Raw genomic sequence first — 16,191 nt, 5'->3', positions numbered from 1 at the left:
CCATTATTTGTAATTATCACTAAGTTCCTACCAATTTCTCATTTTAATAGTAGGTTGTCATTTTTAATATGACATGATCCATTTGCTAAACTTAAGCCTGGAGCTCGGCAGTTTTAGGTTATAAATAAATCCTTTTCAAAGAATCAAGAGGTTTTTTCAGAGTCTATAAAATCTCTTGTTCCTCTGGTAAAAAATTTACACCAACAAATTAAATTAGTCTTTTAAACTTGCAGTTAACTTTTGTTTGGCATGTGAGGTATGACAATTAAAGTGGGATAATTAGGGATCAGAAGGATCAAGTGGTGAGAGGTGGAATATGCAACCACACCTCGGAAGAAATTACTGGAACAAAATCTTGTTTTATTCTCGGTTTCTTCCTTTTTCCTCTAATTAATTTCATTAAGATAGAAGAGTAGATTTATGCCAGCTTACACAAGCTTGGTGTCATACAATGGCCAGCTCTCAGTAAGCTTAAAGAGATGATTATAGGGCCACAGTTTCCAGGATGAGACATTAAGAGACCTCCCTGGTTAATTAATACTTGTCTTTCCTGGAGAACTACAAAATCAGATAACCTGAGTTTTGTTCTCAGTCTGTTGATAACATACTGATCATTTCTGAGCAACAAAGCAGTGGGTTAGCAGTGCCTTAGCAATGCACAGAAAAACAGGAGTGTGTGCAAATGGAAACTTTTCCATTCCCATGCCCTGCTGAGAGCTGCAAGGGGGCAGGGATGTGTTTCACTCTAAGAGTCATCTCCATGATGAGTTTGGGCACAAGCAGGGTTCAGAACTAAGAGTTTCCTCTTGAACTTCCTTCTGCCCTGCAGGCAGGATGAGCTCTGGTGCTGATTTTCCTGAGTCATTTGTAATCTGTTCCCTCACAGCTCTGTCTTTACTGTTCTAACTTAGAGATTCTCCTTTGCAGCCTCCACCACTCTGCACAGTCACAGGTAAAGAAAATCACAAGAAAGAACAAGCAGCCAAAATTATCCAGAGATACTGGAAGATGTACAGAACCAAGGTGAGATTCTCCTATCAGGGAACAGCAAAGACATCCCCCTCTGAATCTAACTCTTGTTTTAGCATCTATCCACATATCTGGAAAGATTATGTTATTTGAGTTTGGCAGGGGTTGGGACAGGTGTTTTCTGTGTCTATTAATTATTGGGAAAATTTGGCAAATCTTTATTAGCTAAAACTTGTATATATGTTGGCATTAACATGGGCATTTTTCATTTCAGAAAGAAGAAATTGCTCTGGATGAGGTGAGTGCATTTATGACACCCAACAAAACAGTACAACAGATTTAATTTGTATCAAAGGGCAAACAACCAACACAACATTTGTTCTTCAGGCCACCTATAATCTTTCTTCTGACATCCTGATTTTGTTTTATGTATTTTGTCAGTGGTCTCAAATTTTCCATAGTTGGTACCTTCTGCAAGGTGAAAGCTTCTGAAAATGCTGAACAAAGTCAGATACCAACACACAGGAATTTTTTTTCTGAAAGAGATAATTCTAATCCTGATTTAATTTTCATTATGATGAATCTTCAGAAAGACTTGAAATAGGATTTGGAGCTTTTGCTAAGGCAAAATGTTTGTGAGAATTATGAAGATACAGACAAATTTGTCACATAAAGTCGCTTCTTGATGAATGTTTTGCAAACAGGTTGCAATTAAACTTTTTTTTTTCAAATAGCACAGTGTAGCATCTTACATTTGTTTCTTCCAGAATGCTAAAAATCCCGCTTTCAGAAATTAGAACTAATTCTAACCATGTGACACAAACAAGCTGTTCTAAATGCTTTTTGTTGATTAAAGCCCAGTAAAATCCCTGAGGGGAGTGGAAGGTCTTGCATTCAGTGTAATCACCACAAGGTCTGCCAGGCTTGGCTTGGTTTCTGATTGTAGCAGAGCATCTCAGAGCCCTCTGGGTAGCCAGAATCACACGTGGAAATGGGAGCATGGTGCTGTGTTGGTGAAATACAGGCTGGTGCTCACAGCTAGAACTTCACTGCATGTGATAGGATCAGTCCTGACCACCTCCCAGATGGAATTTAACCCCCAGAGCTTACCCTGGAGGTGTAATGTCTGTGGGTTATCTTTCAGAGGAGCTAATGGCCACTTCTCTCCATGCCAGGCAGTTGTTCTGCTCCAGGCAGCCTTCAGAGGACATTTATCTCGACAGAAAGTGCTGCTGGATATTGAGGTGCCTGATGCAAAGTCTCCCACCAAGGTAATTGTGGGGGCAGATGGGTACCCCAGCATCACCCTGTGTTTATCTTGCAGTGTAAAGGATTTCACTTCCAGGCTTAATTTGTTGAATCACCTGGTAATTGTTTTAATGTGGTGGTTGGCAACACCACTGTAACTCTAGAAAGATACTGAGCTCATTCCCTGGCTTCCCTTCCAACTTTCTGTAGTTCACACTTTCTCTTAGAAGTAAAGCTGTAACTTCTCAGCCTTTTAGTCTGTAAGACTGTAACTAAATTCCCCTGGTTCTCCCATCAGATAACACAGCCTTTAACTCTTTAATTTAGAGTGCTGTTCAAAGCTTTACCTGCTCTCAAGGGTTCACTACTCAATCACTGAAGTAATAGATAAACTTTTTTCACCAAAGTTCAGCAGTAAGAATCTGGAAAACATCTTCTATTTGATTTAAAAGTAAAGGAGCCTTGGTGAGGCATGCTCAGCCCAAGACTTGGTGTCCTCTATCCTGTCCAGTTTGCTCCAGATTATTTAGTTCTGAATATGAAAAAATTTCCATGCCAATTAAACATTCGGTTTCTGTAAATCATTTGCCAGGTTATATAAATATCCTTTGGACCTTTAGCAGGCTATAGTTGTTTTGTAATTCTACATCCAAGTTGTCCCTCTGATTGCACTTTCCATGCTCATTGATTCTGATAAACTGGCCCAGTGTAGGAGGAATGAATACTTGGCTTGCTACAAGAAGATAAATCCATTATGAAGGTTGTCTTACCTCCTTAAACTTCAAAAGGTTTCCTTCCTGGAAAATAAATGAACTTTCCTTGCAGGTGTGTGCTCTTTCATTAATTGAATGCTGATACTTCAAAGCTTATATGATGATCAGATTTGCATTTCCTGCTGATTTAGTCTTACAGAATCTTAAAAACTGCAGCCCAAAAGATGGGGATGTTTGTTCTACTGCCAGTTTCACAATCAAGAGTGAGATTGTGAAAGGTTCTGTCAAGCTTCTGTGCAATCTGTAAAAGGTCAGTTTTCTTTAATGTGATTGCTTTGCAGAACTCCTGCCTGTCTTCCATGTCAGACTGCTTGAGCTTTTCTTCTGATTGCAAGGAGAGAGATGAGATTGTGACATTCATCCAGTCCATTTTCAGGGCTCACTTAGCACGTACAGGACTGCTTCAGGAGAGGTATGCAAGGAGTAGATACTTACACAACATGCAATAGCAAAATCATTTTTATTATGGGAGAAGAGTATTTTTTAAATAGAATTTTAGTGTGACTTTCTTGGCAGAGAAGGAGAACAAGGCCATTGTTACAAAAAATACTAGGGAGAGCTTGTTCTTGAGAAGATTAAAAAGATGTGCAACTAAAAGGAGCTTTGTGGAAGGAGGAGTTTTCCCATATCCTGCTACATGTTCTCTTCCATAGCAGTGAGTAAAAGTAAAGTGAAATAATTACTCTTAGGAACAGAAAGGTTACTGTTGTTATCACACAGATTGCTGATACATTTGCTTAATCTGTGAGTCTGAAGCCCTGACATGTGCAGGTGAAGGGTTATGTGGAGGAAGAGGAGGGAAAAGCTAGAATGCCATCAAGTCACTTAGCTCAGGCAGGGTGCAGGGATTTGATTACTGCTTAGGTTTATGGTGACTTTATGGTGAAAAATACTTCCTTTCTCTCCAGGGTTTAGTGCTCTGAAAGTTTTTAATGTTGGCTGCCATGGTTACAAGGAGAGTTACATGGCTGTCACCTCTGTTTAGTGTCTGGGTTCACTTTTGCAGGTGATAAAGCAGCAACACAAGAAACTTTTCAGCACAGCCTGTGAAGAGAGACTGCAAACACTGTTCTGTGCCTCATGCTCTGAGTGTGTCTCTTTGCAGGCCCTCTGTGCCCAGTGCTCCCAGTGGGAAAGCAGATCCTGCAGTTTACATCACAGAGAAGAAACCAGGCTCAGCAGCTCTCCAGAGACCTTCAGTCCTCACATCTCCTCTCCCTGGTAATCTCCCTCCCCTGTGTTCAAAAGTCTGGGTGTTTTGAGTGGGTGCATGCACAGTTTTATAGAGAACATCTGCGTGTGCACACACATGTGCATCCTTGTACTCCTGATTTGGTGACATGTTGCTTCTACTGGCACGAGCAGTTCCCTACATAAAAAATAAAAGCTCTGACAGTCTCAGCACCAGCTTCTTCACAGTGCTTTGTCTGTTTGTCCCAGCTGGGGTTTGGAAGGTCTCTGGTGTAAGTGGTAATTATTGAGGGAACATGGTGTTCCTCTGTATTGCCTCTCTGCTTCCCTTTCAGCCCTGTAGCTGGAACATGGTACTTCCCATCACTTTTTAGGCCCTTAGCCATAGACAAGCTGAGAGCATTTCCACCACCCTGACTTAGTTTCTGCACAAGACAGGCAGACATCTGCTAAAAAGAGCCATCCTAGGCAGCCATATGCATTTAGTCACCTTTTTTTCAGCAGTCTTCAGTTGCTGCAGTAAGGGGAAAAATGAAGTCCTGGATAACCTTGCCAGCAAGTACTACTGTAATACAAACTGAGAAAATCTGTCTCTTTTGTGGCTCTTGTGCCATGTGGTTTTCTTCTTGGATTCTTTATTGCTGTTTGTGAGAAGATGGAGTTAAAGGCAAAGAGGTTTTTAGGAGGATATTAGAAGTACTGAGTAAGAAAAAACAATGTTTCAGATAAGACAGCCTTGGACATGCAGCTTCAAAGGAGTTAAATTGAAAAGAGCTGGTTCTGTCCAGAGTGGGATATTTTAGGCTTTTATGGACCAGTTGGGGAAAAAAGGAGCAACTTTGAGTGTGACCTGAGAAACACTGACTCGTTTTTTCTGTCAATGAAAAGCTGCCAGTCCCTGCAGGCTTGCTCAGAGACAGAGAATGCTGTAAGCAGTGAGGCTGTTTCTCTAAGATAGGAGGTGGGGAGTAAGCCAGATTTGCAGGGCTTGTGAAAACAGAGGTAACACTCAAGTGGAAGAAAATATGTTTAAGAAACTCCACTGTGTTGCATATTCAGAGGCACATTATACTTTGTGAAGGAGTAGGTAGTACTTGCTTCTGAAGATGTTTGAGTTTTGAGTGACTTTAATTATGTCTGGTGATAGTATCCAAAAAAAAAATTGTGCTGCAGCACCCTGTTTTGCCTGAGCTCTACTGCAGTAGTCATTGGTGTGCTCACTCTAAAGCCAGGGTAAATCAGTTGTGAATTTCTACTCTAAGAGAAAGAACTCCTTAAATGCTTAGCCCCTCTAAGACCCAATGAGGAGTGTAAGATGAGGCAAGCCCAGTAAACACAGTCATATGAATACCAGCAGAGCACAGTCATTGTCTTGCTATGAAGTCTCCTAAGCTAAGTTTTATTGCAGATTATGATGACAAGTTGATGAGTGAAAAAGTTCTGGAGTAGTTTATACTGGAAGAGAGAGAAAGGAAACCATACTTTGAAACTTTCTTCCTTGCAGTCCTTTCCTGGTGAATATCAAAAAGGAGTGATTGGGAGCAGACCAGGTTTTGTTTGGTGCTGATTTTATGAATGTGAGAGATGTTTTCAAATTCTGGGATGAGGACAGAATGTATCCAGGTGGAGGCACACTGGGGATTTGTTTCTGTAACTGCACAGCTGCCCAAAAGACTGCCTGGCACTGAGCTCTCTGAAGTATTAGGTCCTGGTGCATGGGAGTGTTTAGCCAAAATCTCCCAAAAAATTAATTGGGAAAAACCTCCTAAAGGAAGGAGAGCATCCTGGTGTAAATGCAACCCCTCAGTGATTGGTCTGATTTTTTTTTGCTATGTGGATTTATGTAGCTTAAACTAAAATTAAAGTTAACTACACATCCACCTCTGCCATTCTGAGCTCATGACTGATTGAAAAATCCACTGGCAAAATTGGGGTTTGATGGTAAATTGGGATTTCAGTGGTCATCCTGCAGCTTGGGAAGGATGTGAGACAAGGAGCTTGTTGAGCAGCTGAGTGATTTAAAAGCAATCAAATTCTTATAGCTTTAAATCATTCAGCTGTTGAACAAGTTCTTTCTTCATTTGTCCCAAGTCCAAACTTGCGCTTCATGACCTCTAGGTCTTAAAATGATCTTAAGCTTTCAGTCAATATCTGTATTGCAATAAATCATTTTTATTCACTACCCTTTTGGCATTATTTTTCGAACAATGGGGAAGATGAGAATGTGTTTTAAAAAAACTTATACATCTGCTAGAATTAATATATATATATATTTGGAATATATATAATCCTGGTGTAGCAGTGTAGACTTATAATTCATTGTTTGCATCAGGTTAGATGTTTCTGTATTTTCTAGGGAAAAAAAAAAAAGCATTTTAAAAGAGTGTATTATTCAGTGCTGCTTTGCTTGTCCTCAGGAGCTGTAGATTTTATAAAGCCATTTCTGCTGTTTCCCATAAAATGAAACAGATATTAACGATTCAGCCTGTGAAACTTGGTGTTATGTTTTGTTTTGTTCTGTCAGGGGAGTGACAGGAAGGAAGAATATGTTCTGTTCATGCACAGCAATCTTGATTAAGGGCAGTGTTTCTCTTTGCATATTATTGACCACTCTGGCTGCAACTGTTAACTTCATTTCAAGCTTTTTTGGAATCATAATGAATTTACATACAACCCTTAACTCTTATCAGTGCTTAACCCTTCACAAGCACCAAGATAAAATTGATCTCAAACTGAAAATGAGGACAAGAAAATCTTATATGTCAAGAGCAGGATATAATCAAGGGTGATTTGGATAATATTAAGCTATTTCATGTATATGTTTATTCTTAGAGTTGCTTCTTCTGGTTATCATGCCTGGTTCTGGCAGTTATCTTTGCTCCTCCATATCACCAGTGGTACTGTCTCATAAATCTCCCTAAAAAACTCTGACATTATTTGTTGACTGGAACAGAGAAGATTTTCACTTTACTGGAAAATCTTGTGTTTTCTTGCTTCTGTAGGCTGAAATCAGTGTCATGTAATGTAATGCATCCCCCTTGCCATTCACAGGCTCTGTCTGTCACTCTTCTCCTCTTCCTGGGCCAGTTGTGGTCCCTTTTCTTTATTCCATGTTCCATTTTCTGTGTATGCCTGCTCTTCCATACCAGGATTTTTTTTTTTTTCTCCTGTGTCAGGAATCTCTTATTTCACTACAAGACCCATGTCAGGTCTGTTCTCCCTGGATAATATTCTCTGTGTGCCCTTCAGTTCAGGTCAAAACCTCAGACTGTGGCTTCTTGCCTGTTTCCTCTTTCTACCACAGGTTGTCTTGATTTGTTTTCTTCTCTGGGAGAGTCTATTCAGAGAACTTATGTTTGAAACTGAAAAGTAAGTGGAGCTAAGGGAAGAATATTGTGCTAGAAGGTATTAATAGCTGAGGGGAGGATATTGTGCTGGAAGGTATTAATAGCAGTCATCATTTAGTTCCTACATCTCTTGCACAGGGGTTATGAGCTGCTGGTTCTGCTCTTCTGTGTCAGGGACTTTGTACATACTCATTTCATGCCTCTGATTCTCCAGGGTTTACTGGTATCATCAGGAGTATCTGTTCACAGCCTGAACACTTCTTCAAACATTGGAATGGTTGAGATGCATAAAATCATATACAGGAAAATAGCCAAGAAACAAAATAAAAAAAAATAAAGGGAAAAACCCAAAGGTGTGGTCACTATTTTTTTGTCATTACAGTAGAACAGCATGTGAACACTACTGTGGGTGTTGTATATGTATAAGGGTTAAAGACAGTGACTGAGAGCTTCCAGGTTTTTTTGCATCTATTTCCTTTTCATCCATCTATATCTGGGTCAAATTCTCATTGTGACTTCTGCATAGTTGAAGCTTGGGCCAATTTTTCCTTTTCTGGCCATTTAATAAATATTTATTTTTGTCCTTCAATGGCTTCAGCATCAAATGGCTTTACTAGGTGTGTGTAATCCCTTGCAAGGTTTTAAAGGCAATAAAAGAGCTCATGCATGCTCAGTGTGCCAGCTCAACCCTTGCTGTGCACTCTGGCTCATTAAAGAGGAGCAGAAACAGCTCCATGCACAGAAAGATCAGAGTCATCCATAACTGGGTGACTCCAGGGAGCCTTGGAAACAGAATGGCTCAGAGAACACCACACAGCCACAAGGGTTTGTTTTGGTCAGTGTTGTTTGTTGATGACTTTGTTTGCTGGAATCATTTCAGGCAGGTCCTGCTCTGCTCCCTGTGTGCCCCTGGATGAAGCTCACTCTGATGACTCCGATGATGTTGTTGTCCCTCCCTTGCTGCAGGTGAAGAAAAGCCACACCCACTTCTAAGGTTTGGTAACAGGCTCTGGTGATCTTGAATTATTTGGTTCACCAACAAAACTATTTGTACAGAGATCAAGCATATCAAAGATAGGAAAATGGGGAATATCAGCCCCTTTTTAATGACAGTTCACTTGATTTCAGCCACAAAGGAGTAATTCTTTGATGTGTTGTCTCTGGAGACTTTATGTCTAAAAGCCACTGACTGACTGTTAACCTTACCTTCCTGCTATGCTAGGAGTTTGGATTTAAAAACTCAACCAAAACATTTTGATGTTTTGCTTCAGTTTTTTGCTTCAGAGGATTATAAATTCAGTTACCAAATTTATATGAAAGCAATAAAGCCTTAAGATATTTAATGTCAAACAAAGTTTTGTTTCAGGTCAACTAAAATAATTTGTTTCATCAGAAGGTGGTAAATGACATAACTCTAGTTTTCAGCCTGTGTATGCAAAGGGGTACAACTGGTATTTGTTTTCTCTTCTTCGCTATTTAAAATTTTTCCTGTATCATATTTTAATATCTTTTTTGTTTATTTTTATATTGAACATTTACAGTCTGTGCAGACCTTGTAAAGGCTTTTAGAAAGCCATTTCTTTGTCATAGGGCTATTCTAGGCCCACTGTATCAGCTGGGTTTTCTTATTTATTGACCTTTTCCATGTGTGTGTATGATATGTGTAGTATGTTGAAATGTCTGATGACATAATCAGCTTTAGGGATTTGCCAGGGCAGGTGTGTAATAGCAGGAGTGTGCTGTGGAGGGATACCCTTGTGAGTGCTTTTTCTGCTTAAAAAGTCACAGGTTATGTGTGTTTTGCAGGGTCAACTCTTAATTTAAGTGTAAAAATACTTGACATAGGAGATAGAGCTGTCTGGAATGTTCACCTGACTACATTGCTCATACCTAATCTGGGCAATTTGGTTTGGGAGCAGAACTGGTAGGTTGGATTATAACAGAAATTAGGACTGCATCCAGAAATAGCACCCACAATATAATTATCCATGGAAAGACCAAAGGCTTGATGGGCTGTTGGGGATTTAATCAGGGTGGTCTTTCCAGATCTTCTCTGCAGGCTGTACTTTTTGACTGGATAGTTCCTACTGTTGCACCAATATCCTTCAAAGACATTGAAATGTGTATGATTTTTTTTTAAGGTGAACAAGATAAATCATGATACTTATTGGAAGGGGAAATTAATTTTACAAGCACGTGGTGAAGGTTTTCTGGAAACACTAATGGTTTCTTTGTCATCAAAGCATAATAAAGTCTCCTGTAAACAGAAAGCACACTCTTAAATATAAGATTTTTATCACCTTTTCTAAATTAAAAATCAGTCACCACTGTTTCTCAGAATACAAATAAGTCAGGGCTGTCTCAGTTTTGTGATTTCAATGAAGCACTATCTGAGGCTTATCATAGTTTGTGCCAGTACTTGCAGCCAAGGAAGAAACTGGATGGCTGCAGCACAATGCAGCTGATTTCATTTAATCCCATCGGTGGAAATGCTGCCTGTGCTATTTCCAAAGGCAGTTTTGGGAGCTCTCCATACCCAAAGCAGTCTGAAGAATGTCATTTGCACTCCCACTGGGTAAATTTTTCCTGCTGGTGCTTTGGTCACATGACTGTCATCTGAAGGAAGGATAAAAAAATATACATAAAAGAAAAGGGATAGAATCCTTCTGGGAGAAGATGGGATCTGTTTCCTTCTCTTTCTGGAAGTCATGTTAAGAAGAAGGGTCATTTTGCTAAATGGAAGCAGTGCTGTACTGAGTTGTTGTGTATAATATTTCAGGTCTGTAACTGTGACTCTGTCATGGATCTCTCCAGAGAGTAACCAGAGCTGAGGTCTGACACATTAAAGGGAGAGTGTGTAACATGTCAGGACCAAGGCTGATACCAAATACCTGCCTGGCTGTCATCCTATAGGGAAATACTGGGGCAGCAAATGCAATGAAGAAAGCATTCTTTTACTTTACTGTGCTGTAATGAGCAATATGACATTATTAGGAAGTTGATACAGAGCAGAAGGGCTTGTGTTTGAGCTGAGCATGAGACCAGCAGCAGCACTGTCAATAGACAAGTTCTGGGATAAATGGGAGATAGGACCTTGGGATGACCCAGACACAGGCAGAAACCTGGGTAGAAAGGAGCAAGTGTTTTCTGGGGTGAATTCAAATGTGTCTAAAACTTCCTAAATTTGGGGGTGCTATCTCCCAGCTATCAAAAGTCTGATACTAACCTTGACATGGCTTTCAAACTCTTACTTTGGAAGTTAATTATGTGTTCAGTACACATCAGAAGTTTGATGTGGTACAGTAGGAAGTGAAACCTGCACAGTATTAGCCTTTTGTGTTGTTCTGTTGTACACTGTGATGGAATGTGTTGGAGGGAATAGAGATTGACACTAGGTGTGGTTCTGTGGTTATCTATCTGAATGCCAGCACCCATAAATCTGGGAAGAAGTGTTGCACAAAGAGGGGAGAAAAAGTTAATTTTTGGATAAATGGCATTTTTTTCTCAACAGGGAGCTGAGGACAGTAAAAATCAGTGTGGCTCAAACCTGCCAAGATAGGCCAAATACACACACACTGTTTCTGAAAAACCCCACTAAAGAAAGTCCTGGAAACCTTGTGGGTCAAGTTCTTGAATTAAAATTGAACTCCCCTGTATCCTCTGTAAACTAAAAGCACACTTTCAATTCTGTCGATATGGAATAATGTTTCTGACTTAAAACCTTCTGCAGTTTGCAGCAGTGTTAGTTAGAGATTGTGTGTGAGTGCACAGATCTGACTTTAATGGGACGTTATCTCTCTTGATCTCTTTTTGCCCTTAAGTGCCTTTGCCTGTAAATCTTTACTGAGGCATCAAGACCTGAAAACTGCATTGTTTCCTGCATAGCTCTAAAAATAATCCCTGCACAGGCAACTTCTAATGTAGTCAAAATGGAAAAGGATTAATCTTGGCGTATGAGAGCACCATTAATTTTTATGATCTTTTTAATATTTAGAACTGTGCAAGCATTTTATATAACTTATTTTGGGAACTTTGAAAAGCTAAACAATTGCAATGTATTTTCTTTGAACTGTTGAATTTTGAAATAAAGTTTATAACTGAATATTGATGTGTTTGTTGTGCTACTGCTGTATTTTCATTGCCCCTCTGGCCTCTGTTGTTCACTTCTCTTCTCTCTTTGCACCTGGGCTGACCTTTTGTCCCTGATTTCCTGCGTGGACAGTAACAAGATAACTGAAACATGTAGGGTGTGAAATTTCTTCTTTCTTCTAGTGCAGGTTCAAGGTTGTCCCATCAGGAATGAGCAGTGCTCCTGACCAAAGCCTGGAGGAACTGAAAGAGCTGATGGGTTTTTGCTCTTAAAAACTGGTCTGGCAGCAGCTGAGGAGCAGCAGGAGAGGAGAGTTCAACAATTGACTGACAGTGTATCCCCTCACCTGGGTTATTGTTGCTGTTTGTGATGCTCTGGAAGGAGCTAGGACATGTGCATTCCTTTCCAGGTGAACTGAAGAAGCCTTTAAGGACTCCCTAAAGGAGCTTTATGCTGGTTTATGGAAATAGAAGACCCTGTTAATTGCTGTGAAATCATGGGAATCCTGCAGTCATCCTCCTGTCGAGCAGAGTCCTTGGTATAGGACTACAACAGTTACAAGAGGACAAGATGAGACAATCTTTGTTGGATGATTATGTTAATGAAATTTCACCTTTTTTTATTATTTCCTCTCAGCTCTGGCATATTCTCTGGATTTCTTACAAGAAACTTCAGTTTTAAATCTTAAACACCAGAGGTAATCCATGAGGCATGAATGGAAAAATTTGGTATTATTTCTTGGAGCAGACTAGTCTTGAATTCAGTTGAAAGCAATTAAACATTCACACTTAGTTATATTAAGCCATAATTTGTCTGCAGCTGAAGTTGGAATGCCCTTGACTCTTGCAAGCTTTGCAGCATCTCTCTGTGGTAGGTTTGTCAGCTAATGAATTGATTTCCTCATACTAACTTTTTAAGGGGAGAAAAAAAGTTTAATTCAATGGGTGTCATTAAGACCTGCAAAGAGCAAAATTTCCATGTTAGACTCCAGGTTTTTAGGGAAGGATTTTCAGGCGTGGTTGGTGGTCAGGTGCTGCATCATTTCCTCTGATGTTTCCTTCTGTTTGCTGAAGTGCTGCTCTGCTGGTGGAGGCAGTGCTGACATCCCCTTCCCAATGCCCAATGGTTTTGGTGTGTGTTTGGCACATTGCTTACACGTGGTGTTCAGTAACCACTCTTGCTATGCTCAAGGAATAGCCTTAAACAGCAAGTATTTTATATAATAAAATTTATAAAGTATTTTTTATTAACACAGTGAATGTTGCTATGTTCTGAGGAATTACACTCTGGTGTAGTACCCTGATGAAGTTGCATCCTGCTCCCCTTTGCTCCTCCCTCCTGGACTTTCCCTATTACCCCTTTCAAACCCGAGTATTTGGATTCCCCCTGCTCTCCAGGACAGTGGTTGTGTTGTCCCCCTCCCCAGAACTGTGTCTGAGCCAATGTCCCAGCTCAAGGTGTTGCTCAGGCTGCCCCAGCTCCCCTCTCTTTGGGAGGGTTTTGCCTCACAGACATTGCTCTGGGTACCACATAAGCTCCTTTAGTGCTTCTATTGCTGTAAACAGAGTTGTCATAAAACCTTGGTGATCAAAATGGTCTGGGAAGAAGCAGGAGGGACATCATGTCCATTGTCAAGGGCTGTTTTACCTCCCTGATTATCAGCCAGACAATCCTACACCAGATCTCATTGCTCTCCCCTCCTCAGCCCATCAGCTCTGCAGAGCTGAGCCTCTGCCCCAGCAATGTAACAGCTTGAAAGTCTTTGCTGTAATATGACTTTAGGGATGAAATACTGTAAAATCTGTCACTTGGTTACAGGGCTGCTGTAACAAAAGGCTGTGCTTGAATGGCCTTTAGGTATGTGCATGGAAAATTAGAAGAGTTTTTAAGAAATGGGGTTGACCATGAGTGTCTGTAGTACAGGTTACAACGTCCTGCACAAACATTGCTTTTCATTGCCATTATCAAGCTGGAATCCTTATTTGGAACTTAGACAAATAATGGCAGAACCTTCTATTTATTTAACCTGGAAATTTTTCCTGAATAGGCTCTATATAATCTACTCAGAGAATTGGCAGTTTTCTTCCCTCTCTAGGCAGATATTTAATAGCCATGTATTGCATTTCCATGCTAGTAAACCTTCATTATTATACAAAATGTACCAGAATGTTATGAAGAAATACCTTAAATAATTAAATAGAAACAAAGAGTGACAAAACAAATGAGCAAAGTGCAATTTGAGCTGCGTTATTCTTTCCTTTTTATGTTCACTTATTTGCTAATTTGCTGAACTTACTGGACTGCAGTGGGTCTTGCCGTGATTAGAGAGAGTTTGCCAAGTTCCTTTGTAATTGTTTCTTTGCAATTAACTAAATAATAGAATGTTCTCTCTGTGGCTCTCTGGGGAAAGGAGCGGGCAGGTGCTTTTGCAATAGGATTTCCACATTTTCCACCCATTTCCCTAGAACTCAGTTTAAAAAGACCAGTAAAACATGAGAGAGAATATTGCCTTAGGACTGGAAATGAGAGAATTAACCCTCTATTATTATTTCTTTCAGTTGGCTGAAAGCTTTTTTTGCTGGCCCTGATAGTGGCTATTCTTTGTGTAAACCTGAAAGTCTCTGGCAAGACGTCAGAGGAAAGTCATGAAAACCCAAATGTATGTTCCTGCCTGCAGATGCCTCCACTCAGGGAAAGTCTTTCAAGCTTGGAGGAGAAGGCAGCTGGGAAGATCCTTGGCAACGTGGCCTTGCTGGGAGAGCGGAGGCTGGAGATGGAGCTGTCATGGAGGGGGCTGGAGAGCAGCCCTGGCTTTGTTATTTCCTTTGAGCAGAAAATTACAGAGGAAGCCCTGGGAGGAGAGGAAGGGTAATTTTAATGGAGGCACAGTTTAGCTCAGCGGGAAGAGGCACGGCTGGATGGAAGGGCAGGGTTTCTGGAGCGGCAGAGTCAGAGGTGTGGCCACACAGCCGAGGCACGGTTGTCTCGCTGACCTCCCCCTGACCGCCCGTAATTTAGTCCCTGTCTCAGGAGGGCAACTCATCCATCTGCTGGCACTTGGAGTGCAAACTTGCTTTTTTTTCTTTTTTTTTCTTTTTTTTTTTTTAAATTTGTATTGTTGGCTAAAACCTTTTGTAGCACATATTAGGTTTGACAGTCGGGGGAAGACTCTTTGCTCCACAGTATATTAAAAGCTGAATTATTTAATTTCATAGTGAATCAGAAAAGCCAGGGGTTGGAGATTGCTGTTTTAAAAGGTGCTCTCATTGCCAGTACCACTTCAGCAGTGGGGATGACTGGAATCAGAAGCATGTGAAGAGTGAAAAATGCTACATTTCTCAGAGGGCTTCTGCAGACTGCCCTGTGGTCTCAAGAGGATGGAGGACAGCACTAGCTGCCTTGTTTTGGAGGTTTAAACTAGTCTTTTTATCTTTGCTGTCTTTAATGTGGAATGTTTCTCATCTGCCTGTATTGTCCAGTGATTCTTTAGCAAAGCCACTGTCAGAGCAAGTTAGCAAACACTACTACAGCTCTTTGGGTTACTTTTCAGCAGGATTACCAGTGAACAAGCTGACATTTGCAGTTTGCTTTGCTTGACTGTAGAACTGCTTTCCATGCAAGGGTGATTTACTGTTAGATTTTATTCCTGGGATGTCACAACAGCATCTCGTTTGTTCATTTGGCTTCGGAAAACAGTGTGTACCTAACTGTGTGGGAAGGAAAAAAAGGCTGCTATAATCTAAACATGAGAGCCTTGATAACTCTTGTCATGTAATCAAGAGTTACCTGAACAGGATCAAATGAGAGATGCTAGACATCCAAGAATCGCAGATATTTCTTTGTGATGTGGTACAACAGGCTAAAATGCCATGGAAAGTATGGCTAGTGCTGGATCCTGTGGTTTGTCTCTTATTCCTCGTTTCCTGAATCCATTCTGCTCTTCATTTTCCTGTATCATTATAAATAATTGTGGGGGAGAAATGAAAACTGTTGATGCCTCTGTTTCTCTGTAATCCCCAATCCTTATTTTGCTCTAATTTAATCCAGTTGTCTGGGCAGCAGGAGGCTGAGGGGAGGCATGCACACCAGCACTGCTGAGCTGCTCCCTTTCCCACCCACCCCGGGCCCCGTGCAGCGCCTCAAACACCCACCCCCATGGAACAGCATCCAGCTTTTCCTGTCATTTATTCCAAAACCTTCTGTGCAGTTTGATTTACATCAGTCCCATCAGACAAGATCTCAGTGTGGCATCCTGGCTGCATCTTCTGTCCCCTGTCCTTCACGTGCTGACAGAGGTGCTTGGACTTGCAGCCTGGTGGGGGTTTTGTGTCCATCCAGAGGCCCATGGCTGCAGTTACATCTGCAGGACAGATTCCAGCCTTGAGCATTTTAGCTCCAAATGGCATAAACTCTGTGTCAGAAGGGGCTTATGCAGAGATCTCTTGCTCCCAGCCAGGTCTCTCTGCTCTTTGTCTTTGGGCTGTTAGAACTGGAGGTGAAATGTGTTAGATCATCAGCCCTTGAAATAATTCCTTCTTCATCCTTGCTGGCACTGTGAAAAAAAAATGAAAAT

General features: G+C 40.8%; 1 protein-coding gene across 8 annotated transcripts in view; it reads left to right on the top strand.

Annotated features, from left to right (window-relative positions):
- The window catches only part of IQCE (IQ motif containing E), a 28,178-nt gene extending 14,760 nt beyond the window's left edge, over nt 1–13,418 (top strand). For 2 of the 8 annotated variants that reach the window (XM_058849544.1, XM_058849543.1), the window contains exons 16-22: nt 928–1,023; nt 1,244–1,267; nt 2,145–2,240; nt 3,272–3,402; nt 4,096–4,211; nt 8,409–8,494; nt 11,801–13,418. In XM_058849544.1, the coding sequence (XP_058705527.1) occupies nt 928–1,023; nt 1,244–1,267; nt 2,145–2,240; nt 3,272–3,402; nt 4,096–4,211; nt 8,409–8,494; nt 11,801–11,890 (639 nt within the window). In that variant the 3' untranslated portion in view covers nt 11,891–13,418. Of the gene's footprint in view, nt 1–927; nt 1,024–1,243; nt 1,268–2,144; nt 2,241–3,121; nt 3,241–3,271; nt 3,403–4,095; nt 4,451–8,408; nt 11,627–11,800 lie in introns of those variants that run through there. The other 6 variants (XM_058849548.1, XM_058849545.1, XM_058849546.1 and 3 more) reach the window with 6 other exon arrangements.
- The last annotated feature ends 2,773 nt before the right edge of the window (nt 13,419–16,191 follow it).

This window comes from Poecile atricapillus, chromosome 14 (genome assembly GCF_030490865.1).
Source record: "Poecile atricapillus isolate bPoeAtr1 chromosome 14, bPoeAtr1.hap1, whole genome shotgun sequence".
Lineage (NCBI taxonomy): Eukaryota > Metazoa > Chordata > Aves > Passeriformes > Paridae > Poecile > Poecile atricapillus.
This window is presented reverse-complemented; position numbering and strand designations above follow the sequence as displayed.